Source organism: Trachypithecus francoisi, unplaced genomic scaffold (assembly GCF_009764315.1).
Source record: "Trachypithecus francoisi isolate TF-2019V2 unplaced genomic scaffold, Tfra_2.0 Lachesis_group7, whole genome shotgun sequence".
Classification (NCBI taxonomy): domain Eukaryota; kingdom Metazoa; phylum Chordata; class Mammalia; order Primates; family Cercopithecidae; genus Trachypithecus; species Trachypithecus francoisi.
Genome location: NW_022681472.1, coordinates 5,699,028 through 5,713,898, shown reverse-complemented (window position 1 = coordinate 5,713,898; position 14,871 = coordinate 5,699,028). Strand labels below are relative to the sequence as shown.

Below are 14,871 nucleotides of genomic sequence, written 5' to 3'. Positions count from 1 at the left end.
GCGATCTAACCACAAGGCAGCAGCAAGGCTGGGGGAGGGGTGCCCACCATTGCTGAGGCTTAAGTAGGTAAACAAAGCCGCTGGGAAGCTCGAACTGGGTGGAGCTCACAGCAGCTCAAGGAAGCCTGTCTGTCTCTGTAGACTCCACCTCTGGGGACAGGGCACAGCTAAACAACAACAACAACAACAACAAAAGCAGCAAAAACCTCGGCAGACACAAACGACTCTGTCTGACAGCTTAGAAGAGAGCAGTGGATCTCCCAACACGGAGGTTGAGATCTGAGAAGGGACAGACTGCCTGCTCAAGTGGGTCCCTGACCCCTGAGTAGCCTAACTGGGAGACATCCCCCACTAGGGGCAGACTGACACCCCACACCTCACACAGTGGAGTACACTCCTGAGAGGAAGCTTGCAAAGTAAGAATCAGACAGGTACACTCGCTGTTCAGCAATATTCTATCTTCTGCAGCCTCTGCTGCTGATACCCAGGCAAACAGGGTCTGGAGTGGACCTCAAGCAATCTCCAACAGACCTACAGCTGAGGGTCCTGACTGTTAGAAGGAAAACTAACAAACAGGAACGACACCTATACCAAAACCCCATCAGTATGTCACCATCATCAACGACCAGGGGCAGATAAAATCACAAAGATGGGGAAAAAGCAGGGCAAAAAGCTGGAAATTCAAAAAATAAGAGTGCATCTCCCCTTGCAAAGGAGCGCAGCTCATTGCCAGCAATGGATCAAAGCTGGATGGAGAATGACTTTGACGAGATGAGAGAAGAAGGCTTCAGTCCATCAAACTTCTCAGAGCTAAAGGAGGAATTACGTACCCAGCGCAAAGAAACTAAAAATCTTGAAAAAAGAGTGGAAGAATTGATAACTAGAATAATTAAGGCAGAGAAGGTCATAAACGAAATGATAGAGATGAAAACCATGACACAAGAAATACGTGACAAATGCACAAGCTCCAGTAACCGACTCGATCAACTGGAAGAAAGAGTATCAGCGATTGAGGATCAAATGAATGAAATGAACCGAGAAGAGAAACAAAAAGAAAAAAGAAGAAAAAGAAATGAACAAAGCCTGCAAAAAGTATGGGATTATGTCAAAAGACCAAATCTACCTCTGATTGGGGTGCTTGAAAGTCAGGGGGAAAATGGAAGCAAGTTGGAAAACACTCTTCAGGATATCATCCAGGAGAACTTCCCCAACCTAGTAGGGCAGGCCAACATTCAAATTCAGGAAATACAGAGAATGCCACAAAGATACTCCTCGAGAAGAGCAACTCCAAGACACATAATTGCCAGATTCACCAAAGTTGAAATGAAGGAAAAAGTCTTAAGGGCAGCCAGAGTGAAAGGTCAGGTTACATACAAAGGGAAGCCCATCAGACTAACAGCAGATCTCTCTGCAGAAACTCTCCAAGCCAGAAGAGAGTGGGGGCCAATATTCCACATTCTTAAAGAAAAGAATTTTCAACCCAGAATTTCATATCCAGCCAAACTAAGTTTCATAAGTGAAGGAGAAATAAAATCCTTCATAGATAAGCAAATGCTTAGAGATTTTGTCACCATGAGGCCTGCCTTACAAGAGACCATGAAGGAAGCCCTAAACATGGAAAGGAACAACCAGTACCAGTCATTGCAAAAACATGCCAAAATGTAAAGACCATCGAGGCTAGGAAGAAACTGCATCAACTAACGAGCAAAATAACCAGTTATTATCATAATGGCAGGATCAAGTTCACACATAACAATATTCACCTTAAATGTAAATGGACTAAATGGTCCAATCAAAAGACACAGACTGGCAAACTGGATAAAGAGTCAAGACCCATCAGTCTGCTGTATTCAGGAGACCCATCTCACATGCAGAGACATACATAGGCTCAAAATAAAGGGATGGAGGAAGATCAACAAGCAAATGGAGAACAAAAAAAAAAACAGGGGTTGCAATCCTAGTCTCTGATAAAACAGACTTTAAACCATCAAAGATTAAAAGAGATAAAGAAGGTCATTACATGATGGTAAAGGGATCAATTCAACAGGAAGAGCTAACTCTCCTAAATATATATGCACCCAATACAGGAGCACCCAGATTCATAAAGCAAGTCCTTAGAGACTTACAAAGAGACTTAGACTCCCATACAATAATAATGGGAGACTTCAACACCCCACTATCAACGAGACAGAAAGTTAACAAGGATATCCAGGAATTGAACTCAGCTTTGCAGCAAGCAGACCTAATAGACATCTATAGAACACTCCACCCCAAATCAACAGAACATACATTCATCTCAGCACCACATCACACTTATTCCAAAATTTATCACATAATTGGAAGTAAAGCACGCCTCAGCAAACGTAAAAGAACAGAAATTATAACAAACTGTCTATCAGACCACAGTGCAATCAAACTAGAACTCAGGACTAAGAAACTCCATCAAAACCACTCAATTACATGGAAACTGAACAACCTGCTCCTGAATGACTACTGGGTACATAACGAAATGAAGGCAGAAATAAAGATGTTCTTTGAAACCAATGAGAACAAAGATACAACATAACAGAATCTCTGAGACACATTTAAAGCAGTGTGTAGAGGGAAATTTATAGCACTAAATGCCCACAAGAGAAAGCTGGAAAGATCTAAAATGGACACTCTAACATCACAATTAAAAGAACTAGAGAGGCAAGAGCAAACACATTCAAAAGCTAGCAGAAGGCAAGAAATAACTAAGATCAGAGCAGAACTGAAGGAGATAGAGACACAAAAACCCTCCAAAAAATAAATGAATCCAGGAGCTGGTTTTTTGAAAAGATCAACAAATTGACAGACCACTAGCAAGACTAATAAAGAAGAAAAGAGAGAATAATCAAATAGATGCAATAAAAAACGATAAAGGGGATATCACCACTGACCCCACAGAAATACAAACTACCATCAGAGAATACTATAAACACCTCTACGCAAATCAACTAGAAAATCTAGAAGAAATGGATAATTTCCTGGACACTTACACTCTTCCAAGACCAAACCAGGAAGAAGTTCAATCCCTGAATAGACCAATAGCAGGCTCTGATATTGAGGCAATAATTAATAGCCTACGAACCAAAAAAAGTCCAGGACCAGATGGATTCACAGCTGAATTCTACCAGAGGTACAAGGAGGAGCTGGTACCATTCCTTCTGAAGCTATTCCTATCAATAGAAAAAGAGGGAATCCTCCCTAACTCATTGTATGAGGCCAACATCATCCTGATACCAAAGCCTGGCAGAGACACAACAAAAAAAGAATTTTAGAGCAATATCCCTGATGAACATCGATGCAAAAATCCTCAATTAAATACTGGCAAACTGGATTCAGCAGCACATCAAAAAGCTTATCCACCATGATCAAGTGGGCGTCATCACTAGCATGCAAGGCTGGTTCAACATTTGCAAATCAATAAATGTAATCCAGCATATAAACAGAACCAAAGACAAGAACCACATGATAATCTCAATAGATGCAGAAAAGGCCTTTGACAAAATTCAACAGCCCTTCATGCTAAAAACGCTCAATAAATTCGGTATTGTTGGAACATACCTCAAAATAATAAGAGCTATTTATGACAAACCCACAGCCAATATCATACTGAATGGGCAAAAACTGGAAAAATTCCCTTTGAAATCTGGCACAAGACAGGGATGCCCTCTCTCACCACTCCTATTCAACATAGTGTTGGAAGTTCTGGCTAGGGCAATCAGGCAAGAGAAAGAAATCAAGGGTATTCAGTTAGGAAAAGAAGAAGTCAAATTGTCCCTGTTTGCAGATGACATGATTGTATATTTAGAAAACCCCATTGTCTCAGCCCAAAATATTCTTAAGCTGATAAACAACTTCAGCAAAGTCTCAGGATACAAAATTAATGTGCAAAAATCACAAGCATTCTTATACACCAGTAACAGACAATCAGAGAGCCAAATCATGAATGAACTTCCATTCACAATTGCTTCAAAGAGAATAAAATACCTAGGAATCCAACTTACAAGGGATGTAAAGGACCTCTTCAAGGAGAACTCCAAACCGCTGCTCAGTGAAATCAAAGAGGACACAAACAAATGGAAGAACATACCATGCTCATGGATAGGAAGAATCAATATTGTGAAAATGGCCATACTGCCCAAGGTTATTTATAGATTCAATGCCATCCCCATCAAGCTACCAATGAATTTCTTCACAGAAAGGGAAAAAACGGCTTCAAAGTTCATATGGAACCAAAAAAGAGCCCTCATTGCCAAGACAATCCTAAGTCAAAAGAACAAAGCTGGAGGCATCATGCGACCTGACTTCAAACTATACTACAAGGCTACAGTAACCAAAACAGCATGGTACTGGTACCAAAACAGAGATATAGACCAATGGAACAGAACAGAGTCCTCAGAAATAATATCCCGCATCTACAGCCATCTGATCTTTGACAAATCTGAGAGAAACAAGAAATTGGGAAAGGATTCCCTATTTAATAAATGGTGCTGGGAAAATTGGCTAGCCATAAGTAGAAAGCTGAAACTGGATCGTTTCCTTACTCCTTATATGAAAATTAATTCAAGATGGATTAGAGACTTAAATGTGAGACCTAGTACCATAAAAACCCTAGAAGAAAACATAGGAATGAGCAAAGACTTCATTACCAAAATACAAAAAGCAATGACAACAAAAGCTAAAATTGACAAATGGGATCTTATTAAACTAAAGAGCTTCTGCACAGCAAAAAAGCCTATCATCAGAGTGAACAGACCACCTACAGAATGGTAGAAAAATTTTGCAATCAATCCATCTGGCAAGGGACTGATATCTAGAATCTACAAAAAACTTAAACAAATTTACAATAAAAAAACAAACAACTCCATCAAAAAGTTGGTGAAGTATATGAACAGACACTTCTCAAAAGAAGACATTTATGCAGCCAACAGACATATGAAAAAATGCTCATCATCACTGCTCATTAGAGAAATGCAAATCAAAACCACAAGGAGATACGATCTCACACTAGTTACAATGGCAATCACTAAAAAGTCCGGAAACAACAGATCCTGGAGAGAACGTGGAGAACGCTTTTACACTGTTGTTGGGAGTGTAAATTAGTTCAACCATTGTGGAAGACAGTGTGGTGATTCCTCAATGATCTAGAACCAGAAATATATTTCACCCAGCCATCCCATTACTGAGTATATACCCAAAGGGTTATAAATCATTCTACTATAAAGACACATGCACACATATGTTTATTGTGGCACTGTTCACAATAGCAAAGACTTGGAACCAACCCAAATGTCCATCAATGATAGACAGGATAAATAAAATGTGGCACATATACACCATGGAATACTATGCAGCCATAAAAAAGGATGAGTTCATGTCCTCATGGACATGGATGAAGCTGGAAGCCATCATTCTCAGCAAAGTAACACAGGAACAGAAAATCAAACACCACATGTTCTCACTCGTAAGTAGGAGCTGAACAATGAGAACACATAGACACAGGGAGGGGGACATCACACACCAGGGCCTGTCGAGAAGTGGGGATGGGGGAGGGATAGCATTGGGAGGAATACCTAATTTAGACGACAGGTTGATGGATGCAGGAAACCACCATGGCACGTGTATACCTATGTAACAAACCTTCGTGCTCTGCACATGTATCCCAGAACTTAAATTATAATAAAAAAAAAAGAAAAAAGAAAACATTGCAAACCATAATACAAGCAAAAAAGACATCACAGTTTATAGAGATAGGGCATGCATCACAACCAGGTGCAGATATGGCAGGAACATTGGATTTATTAGAACAGGCATTTGAAACAACTCTGATTAATATGCCTCAAGCTTTAAAATAGACCACATGCAAGAACAAATAAGCAATGTATGCAGAAAATGCAAATTCTAATAAAAAAGAAATGAATGAAATAGTATTTATCTAACACATAACAGTTTATTCAAAATAATGACAATGTTTTAGATTCTATAGTATTATGTATAAGCAAAATGAGTAACAGCAATAATAGAAGGAAGGAGAGGCAGGAATTAGGAGGATTTTGTTATTATAAAATACACAACCTGTGAATCAGTGTAGTTTTATTTTGAAGGCAGACTTGGTTTAGTTGTAAACATATTTTACAAGGTGTAGTGCTTCCACTAATAAAGTAAAATATATATATAACTGTTGTGCTAATAAGGAGAGAGAATGGAATTATATTAAGTGTTAAAACTACAAAATCTGTAAAACATGCAAGACTAAAATAAGAACAAAGAACAAGGGCAATCAATTCAGAAGGATAAGAAATATTGTAGATACTCATCCAACTGTATCAAAAACTATTTTTAACATCAGTGGTCTTAAATGTGCTTATTAAAAGCACATTATGGATGAAGAAATAAGACCAAATGATATGTTATCTACAAGAAATCCTCTTTCAATGTTAAAGGCATACATGGATTAAAAGTGAATGAATGGAGAAAGATGTGCCATGCTAACAGTAACCTAAAGAAAGCAGTAGTAGTTTTTATTGATTCCAGATGGAGCAGACTTCAACAAGGAAAGTTTTAGGGAAAAGGAGAGACATTAGACAATGGTAAATAAATTATCCAAAAAGACATATGATCCTTCGCATGTTTATACCTCATAAAAGAATATATAAATATGTAAGGCAATACTGATAGAACTTCAAGGAGAAATGGAAGAATCCACTATTATAGTTTATTTGCAAGGCTTACTCAAAATTTGAAATTCAATTAATGTATTACATCAAAACAACATGCTAAAGAAGAAAAATCACATGACATATCAATAGATACAGAAAACTCATCCGACACTCATGCATGATAAAAACTCTCAGTGGACTAGGAATAGATGGGGAACATCCTCAACCTGATAACAATTACCTACCAAACCAACAGCTGATATCATACTTAAGGGTGGGAAATCCAAAGATTTTCTACTAACATTATAAAAAAGGGAAAGATATTCTCGGTCACATGTCAGGTAAATTAATATAAAACTAAATAAACAAAAAATATATAAGAGGAAAACTATCAGACTCTGATAAATCAAAGAGCTAAATAAATGGAATATATTTCATGTTCGTGGACAGGAAGACTCAATATTGTCTGGATGTCAGTTATTCCAAACTAGAACTACAGATTAAATAAAATTCCAATCAAAATTCCAGCAAATAATTCTGGATACTGACAAATTGATTCTAAAATATATATAGAGAGGCAAAAGACCCAGAATAGCCAACACAATATTGAAAAACAGGATGGAAGTTGAAGGATTAATACTATCAAACTTGAAGACATACTCTAAGCTACAGTCATAAAGACAGCATGATGTTGGGAAAGGAACAGACATATAGATCAATGGAACAGAATAGAGAGCCTAGAAATAGACGCACATAAATATAGTCAACGAATTTTTGACTAAGAAGCAAAAAAATACAATGGAGTAAATATAGCCTTTCAACAAATGATGCTGGAAAAATTGGACATCCACATGCAATGCAAAAACAGAAAGAACTTATACAGAAATCGTACACCCTTCACACAAATTAATTCCAAATGGAACACAGCTCCAATTGTAAAACACAGTAATATAAAAACTTCCAGAAGATAACACAGTACAAAGTCCAGATGACCTTCTCCTTGTCCATGACTTTTTAGATTCTATGCCAAAGGCATGATCCACAAAAGAAACGATTGATAAACTGGACCTTATTAAAATTAAAACTTTCTGCTCTATGAAAGACATTCTCAAGAGAGTGAAAAGACAAACTGCATATTGGACAAAAATATTTGCAGACAACATATCAGGTAAAAGATACTAATGAAAATATGCAAAGAACTGTTAAAACTCAATGATATCAAAACAAAATTCCAATTAAAAATGGGCCAGAAACCTTAACAGACACCTTACCAAAATATATATATACAGATGAAAACAAGCATATGAAGATATGCCCCCCATTGTATATCATCAGGTAAATACAAATTAAAACAACAATAAGATACCACTACATGTGTATTAGAATGGTCCAAATCCAGAACATGGACAACAACAGATACTGGTGAGATTGTGGAGCAAAAGCAACTTTCATGCACAAGTGATGGAGATGGAAAGTTCTACAATTTCTTTGGAAGACAGTTTGGCAGTTTTTTTTTTTTTTTTTGAGGCGGAGTCTCGCTCTGTCGCCCGGACTGGAGTGCAGTGGCCGGATCTCAGCTCACTGCAAGCTCCGCCTCCCGGGTTTCCGCCATTCTCCTGCCTCAGCCTCCCGAGTAGCTGGGACTACAGGCGCCCGCCACCTCGCCCGGCTAGTTTTTGTATTTTTTTTTTAGTAGAGACGGGGTTTCACTGTGTTAGCCAGGATGGTCTCGATCTCCTGACCTCGTGATCCGCCCGTCTCGGCCTCCCAAAGTGCTGGGAAGTTTGGCAGTTTTAAAAAGACTAAACACTCTTTTGCCGTATGATCTAGAAATAACACTCTATGATATTACCCAAAGAAGTTGAAAACTTATGTCCACTCAAAACCTTAATATGGATGTTTAAAACAGTTTTGTTTATAATTTCTGAAACATGGAAGCAACAAAGACGTCTGTCTGCAAGTGAATGGATCAATGAACTGTTATACAGCCAGAAAGTTAAATATTGTTCCGTACTAAAAATAAATGAGTTATTAAGTCATGAAAAGACATGGAGGAAACTTAAAGTCATATCACTAAGTAAAATAACTCAATGTGAAAAGGGTAACTATTGCATGATACAACTATATGACATTTTGAAAAAAGCAAAACTCTGGAGACAAGTTTGAAAAATGAGTGGTTTCTTGGGGTTGGGGGAAGGTAGGGGTGAATAGGAAGAGCACTAAAGATGTTTAGGGTAGTGAAACGACTATGATACTATAATGGCAGATACCTGCCACTATACATATCAAAGCCCATAACATACGCAACACCAAGAGTGAACTCTAATGTAAACCATGGACTCTGGGTGGTAATGATGTGTCACGGTAAGTTTATCAGCTACAACTAATGTGCCACTCGGGGGGATGTTGACTACAGAGGGGGCCGTGCTTGTGTAGAGACAGGTGGTATACAGGAAATCTTTGTATCTTACACGCAATTTTGCTGTGAACTTAAAACTGCTCTGAAAAACTAAAGTCTATTTAAAAAAGGAAAGGAAAAAAATCCATTTGTCAAATCGAAAGACTTAAAGGAAATAAAAACATATTGAACTGATGAAAATAGAAACACAGGATGTCAGAATTTTGGGGATGCAGCAAATGCAGTGTTAAGGAAATTATAGAACTAAATCCTATATTAGAAAGGACATTTCAAATCAGAAATCTAAAATATTATCTCAAAAAATTTAAAAATAAGAGCAATATAAAAGTCAAAGCAACTAAAAAATAGGCAAATATTAAAAGAGCAGAATTCAATGAATGGATTACAGACCACAATATAAAAATCAGTAAAAATTACTGAAAAATAATAATATAGCAATATTGTCAGAACATGGGCAAGAAACAGGAAGATAAATCTCTTTAACAAAGAGGATATAACATACATGGCTAGCTAATAGGCATATAAAAAGTTGTTCATCACTATCAGACTTGAGGGAAATGTAAATGAAGACTATGATGAGCAGAACCAAAATTTTAAGTGAAAATACCCCAACCTAGCAGGGATGTAGAGAAATGGGATCTTTTATAATTACTGGTAGGATATAAAATGTTATCTATATTCTATAGCCACTATAGAATATAATTTGGAATTTTATTTAAAACTAAACAACATTTTCTATTCTATGGTGCAACTTACACTTCTGGGCATTTATCCCAGAGAAATAAAAGCTTATGTCCACACAAGAACATCCACACTACAATTGCTTTGCTCCTGTGATGGTATGTTGGCTTACTGCTCACAAGTCGTGGTTATAGAGGTTATACAATAGTTAGGAAAAGTCCTGCTTTCAGTTCTTACACAATTTTTATGTCAGCAGAGGTAATGTTCAGGTGATATGCACAAGTACGGCTAAACAATTATGTAGGTCTGGCCAACATTCTGATTGGCTAGCATTATTTGTTGTTTAAATAGTCGTCATATTTTACTGGATATTTTCAGTATTACCCATGGAGATATTATTTTCTTTTATTTTATAAAGGCAGATGCTGACTTTAAAGAATTTCAACAACTCACCAAATGTCATAATCTCATTATTTTTAAGACTACTTTTTTCTCTATTCCATAATTACTTCCTATCAATTTGAGAATTTCACTCAACCAAATATCTTTTCTTACACTACCTCTTAATGAATTACATATGAGAGAAAGCTTTAAAACACAAAAATTAGAAGAATGAATAATACTTATCAGCTGACAGGGAATTTCTAGTAAACTTGTCAGTATAATTAATTGCATGTATAATACATGCTACACTAAATTAACATCTAAATACCATAGTTAGCAGCCATTAAATTACATTTATCACTCTTGTTCCTTTGCAAAGGGTTTGTTGACTCATTAAAAAGTGTTGGGGTAAGTAATTGAATACTATACTGCTGTCAGCAGCTGGTGGTTGAGGTTCCCCATCAGAATAAATGCCAGAATAATACAGAACTGACAATATTAACATCTTTCACCAGTATTAAAATTTGGCTGGGCTTTGAAAGATTAAGAAATATACGAAGAGCTAAAGGTAAAACATTTTTGACAAGAGGAATGCATTCTTTGATATTATCAGAATAAATGGTTGGCACAAAGTAAATGATTGATCAGTGGAGCTGAGGTGGGAGAAGAGGAGTAGTAGCGAGAGGTGGAGAAAAGGCCGGTGTAAAGATGGGTCTATATTCAGGGAAGAGGTTGTGTTAGAATTCTAAGTTAAAATTTATGAGGCATGTAAAGTAAAGGGAGTGGAAGAAGTTATCAAGGCATTTGTCTAAACTGATGGGAGACAAAGTGAGGTGACCTCCTGGAAACATCAATGCATGCAGTGGCAAAGGAGCCCGCTGTAGAAACGATACAGTTCCCACATTACATAACCTGTGAGTTAGAAAGAGGCAGAAAAGATGAGTCCAAAGACATGTAAGAGACAAGAACGGGACATTTCCAGAGATACTCAGACAAAAAGCTCAGGAAAACAGTTAAGAGAAAAGCAGAAGATATATAAGGCTACAAGGAGTCACCTTGTTTAAAGAAGGAGAGCAGTGTTACAGGAGACTTTGCCTATAATATCATCAAGGGATATTTCTGGGAAGGTTCTGAATGTCAGGCTAAGGCTCCTTATCCTTGAATTTAATAAGTAAAGGGGTATAATAGAAATATGGTAATTTTAATTCATAGTTGAAAAATTATATTGAGCTTTCATGTTCATAGATATAATTTTTTAACTTTGTATTTGTTATTTATCCTTTTCCCCATACTGAGATAATGCATTTATAATTCATTCTAATGCAAACGTTGTTATTGTCAATTTTATATTAAGGTAATAAAAATGCAGATTTTGAATATATAAAAATATATATAAACAAAATATAAATATATAAAATTATGTAAATATGAAGTCAGATTTTTACAAAGTATTTTAAATTATTATTTAGTATGAAACCACCAAAGGACTGCTGTAGTTCCCAGGATGTTATTTTAGTTTGATACAAACGCAGTTCATAAGGAATTAAAACTAAGAAATGCAATTAGTTTTGTGTAATTCATTTTAGTGCTGCCTTTAAGTGAACATTTGCCAATAAAATCTTAAAGTAGGCTTATTCTTCTGGACATGAGGGATATTTCAAGGTGAGCAGAGAATGTGTGTTTTTGCTCTTGTGATTCCCCAAAGGTTTCCCTTCTTTGTTCCTTAATGACATTAATGTGGTTTAGAGGGGTTATATGATGAATTTCTTGGGTTTACCTTTGCTTCAATCTGTTTAGTATCTGGATTCTGAAACAAAAATTTGATTTTGCTCTTGCCATCATCTGAAGAACCTTTAAGCTGAGAGAACTTATACCTCCAAAGGATAGCCTAAAGGGAAAAAAAAGAAACAATGTAAGTCAATGGAATTAATATCTGCTTTGAAATCAAGAAACTGTTCTTTTTTAAATGATAAAAGTTAATCATACAAAGTTAGTACTATGTCCCAATATTTTAAAATGAAATTTAAAAATGTTAATATTTGTGATTCAATATTATCATTTAATTTTTAGAAATATTTTTTCCATGAAATAATTATTGTGAAAATACATAAAAATAAATACTTTTAGTATCTTGTCTTATGTGCATGGTCAATAAGAACTGTATGTTTCATGGAGTCCTTTTCAATAGAAGTGACAAGGTGATTTTGAATTGATCATTCTGGAGCTTTATCTTGAAGTTCAACTAATAACCTTAGCTTTATTAAGATGACATATTAGCTTGAATAAACACTTGTGACAAACGCTGACATGGTACTTTCATGAGATTCAGAATAAGCATTTTATAGAGCCATCTGCATCAGTCTATAGTATCTTGGAAAGTAGAGAGGCCTCTTTCAGAAACATATTCTACAAATGTAATTCTCTGAAGCAGAAAGTAACAGAAATCTGTTGCCTTTCCAAATAACAAAAAAGGATACATACAAGGTTAAATTGGCAATAAGTGGGAATTGTCTATAACAATTTTTTGTCTATCCTATATCATAAATCATATTTCCTGGGAGTAGGTGCAGCACTTCGCTCTTTGGTATGTTCTGAAACTAAAACCATGCATGTCCAAAGTAAAATACCAAAGATATAAATCATTAAAGAAGAAAATTGTGTATGTGTGTTCAAACACGATCACATGCCATGTAGTTTTTTTTTTTTTACCTTATCTTAGCGTACGTTCACCTCATTAAATATGTGATAGAAAATACTTTTACAAATTATTGTTTCAAATATTTTAAAAATGATTTCTTGTGGTTTCTAAATAGATCAAGAAAACATAGCTGATATAGTCAAATATTTTCTGAGTGCAGTCCTATTTAAGCTATTGTCTCTGATAAAATAGTAAAGAAACAAAGAACAGAGTATATGTCTCACATCTTTTTCAGAATAAAAGGTGATAGATAAAAGCATATATGGGCATACCTCAGGGTATATACAGGCATACCTCAGGACTTTTGTGGATTTTGTTCCGGACCACCACAAAACAGCAAGTATTGAAAGAAAGTGAGTCACAGAAATTGTTTGGTTTCCCAATGCACATACGAATTATGTTTGTTACAATCCTGTAGTCCATTAAGTGCACAATGACATTAAGCCTAAAAAACAATGGATATACCGTAATTAAAATATACTTTATTACTAAAAAATGCTAGGGGCCATTCAAGTCTTCAGTGAGCCATAGTCCTTTCGTTGGTGGAGGGTGTTGCCTTGATGCTGACGGCTGCTGGCTCATCAGGATGGTGATTTTTGGTGGTTGGGGTGGCTGTGATAATTTCTCAAAATAAGACAGCAATGAAGTCTGCTGCATCGATTGACTCTTTCATGAAATATTTCTCTGTAGTCCGCAATATAGCCTAATAGCATTTTACCCACACAATTTCTGAATTGGAGTGAATTCACTCAAGTTCTGCTGCTGTTTGTCGACTAAATTAATGTAATATTCTAAATACTTTATTATCATTTCAACAATATTCACAGCATTTTCACAAAGTGTAGATTCCATCTGAAGAAACTACTTTCTCTGCTCCTGCATAAGAAGAAACTCCTCACTCACTAAAGTTTTATCATGAGTTTGCAATAATTCAGTCACATCTTCATGGCTCCACTTATAATTTTAGTTTTCTTATTATTTCCACTGCATTTGCATTTCCATCTTTCGCTGAAGTCCTGAACCTCTCCAAGTCTCCTATGAGGGTTAGAATTGATTTAACTTATTCCAAATTCCTATTAATGTTGATATTTTGACCTCCTCCCATGAATCATAGATATTATAATGGCATCTAAAATTGTGAATCCTTTCTGGAAAGTTTTTAATTGACTGCCAAGATCCATCAGAGGAATCACTTTATCTATGGTATCTATAGACTTACAAAGTGCATTCCTTAAATGATAAAACTTGAAAGTTGAAAATACTCCTTGATTCAGGGACTCCAGAATGGATATTGTGTTAGCAGACAGGAAGACATTAGCCTCCTTACACACCTCCATCAGAGTTCTTGGATGATTTGGTACATTTTTAGTGAGCCGTATTATTTTGAAAGGAATTGTTTCCTTGAGGCAGTGGGTGTCAATAGTGGGCTTAACATATTTAGTAAACCATGCTGTAAACAGATGTTCTTCAGGATTTAATGTTCCATTTAGAGCACAGGTAGAGTAGATTTAGCGTAATTCTTAAGGGTAATAGGATGTTTACAATGGTAAATGAGAATTGGCTACACGTTAGTCACCAGCTGCAATGGTCCCAACAAGAGAGGCAGCCTGTCCTGTGAAGTTTTGAAGCCAGACATTGACTTCTCTCTAGCTATGAAAGTTTTAGATGGCATCTTCCTCCAATATAAGGCTGTTTTATCTACACCAAAAATCTGTTGTTTAGTGTAGCCACCTTTATCAATGATCTTAGCTAGATCTTCTGGATAACTTGCTATAGCTTCTCCATCAGCACTTGCTGCTTCATGTTGTACTTTTATGGTATAATGATGGTTTCTCTCTTTAAACCTCATGAACCAACTTATGCCAGTTTCAACCTTTTCTTCTTCAGCTTCTTCAACTTTATCAGCTTTCATAGATCTGAAAAGAAAGCCTTCCCCTAGATTAGGCTTTGGCTAAAGGGAATGTTGTGGCTGGTTTGATCTATCCATACTATGAAAACTTTCT

At 36.2% G+C, this 14,871-nt stretch overlaps 1 protein-coding gene across 1 annotated transcript in view; it reads right to left on the bottom strand.

Moving 5' to 3' along the window:
- SNTG1 (syntrophin gamma 1) overlaps positions 1 to 14,871 on the bottom strand; it is a gene marked incomplete at its 5' end in the record, with an annotated part of 382,785 nt that overhangs the window by 34,983 nt on the left and 332,931 nt on the right. The window contains one exon of the mRNA XM_033202518.1: positions 11,948 to 12,058. Coding sequence (XP_033058409.1) covers positions 11,948 to 12,058 — 111 coding nt within the window. The remainder of the gene's footprint in view (positions 1 to 11,947; positions 12,059 to 14,871) is intronic.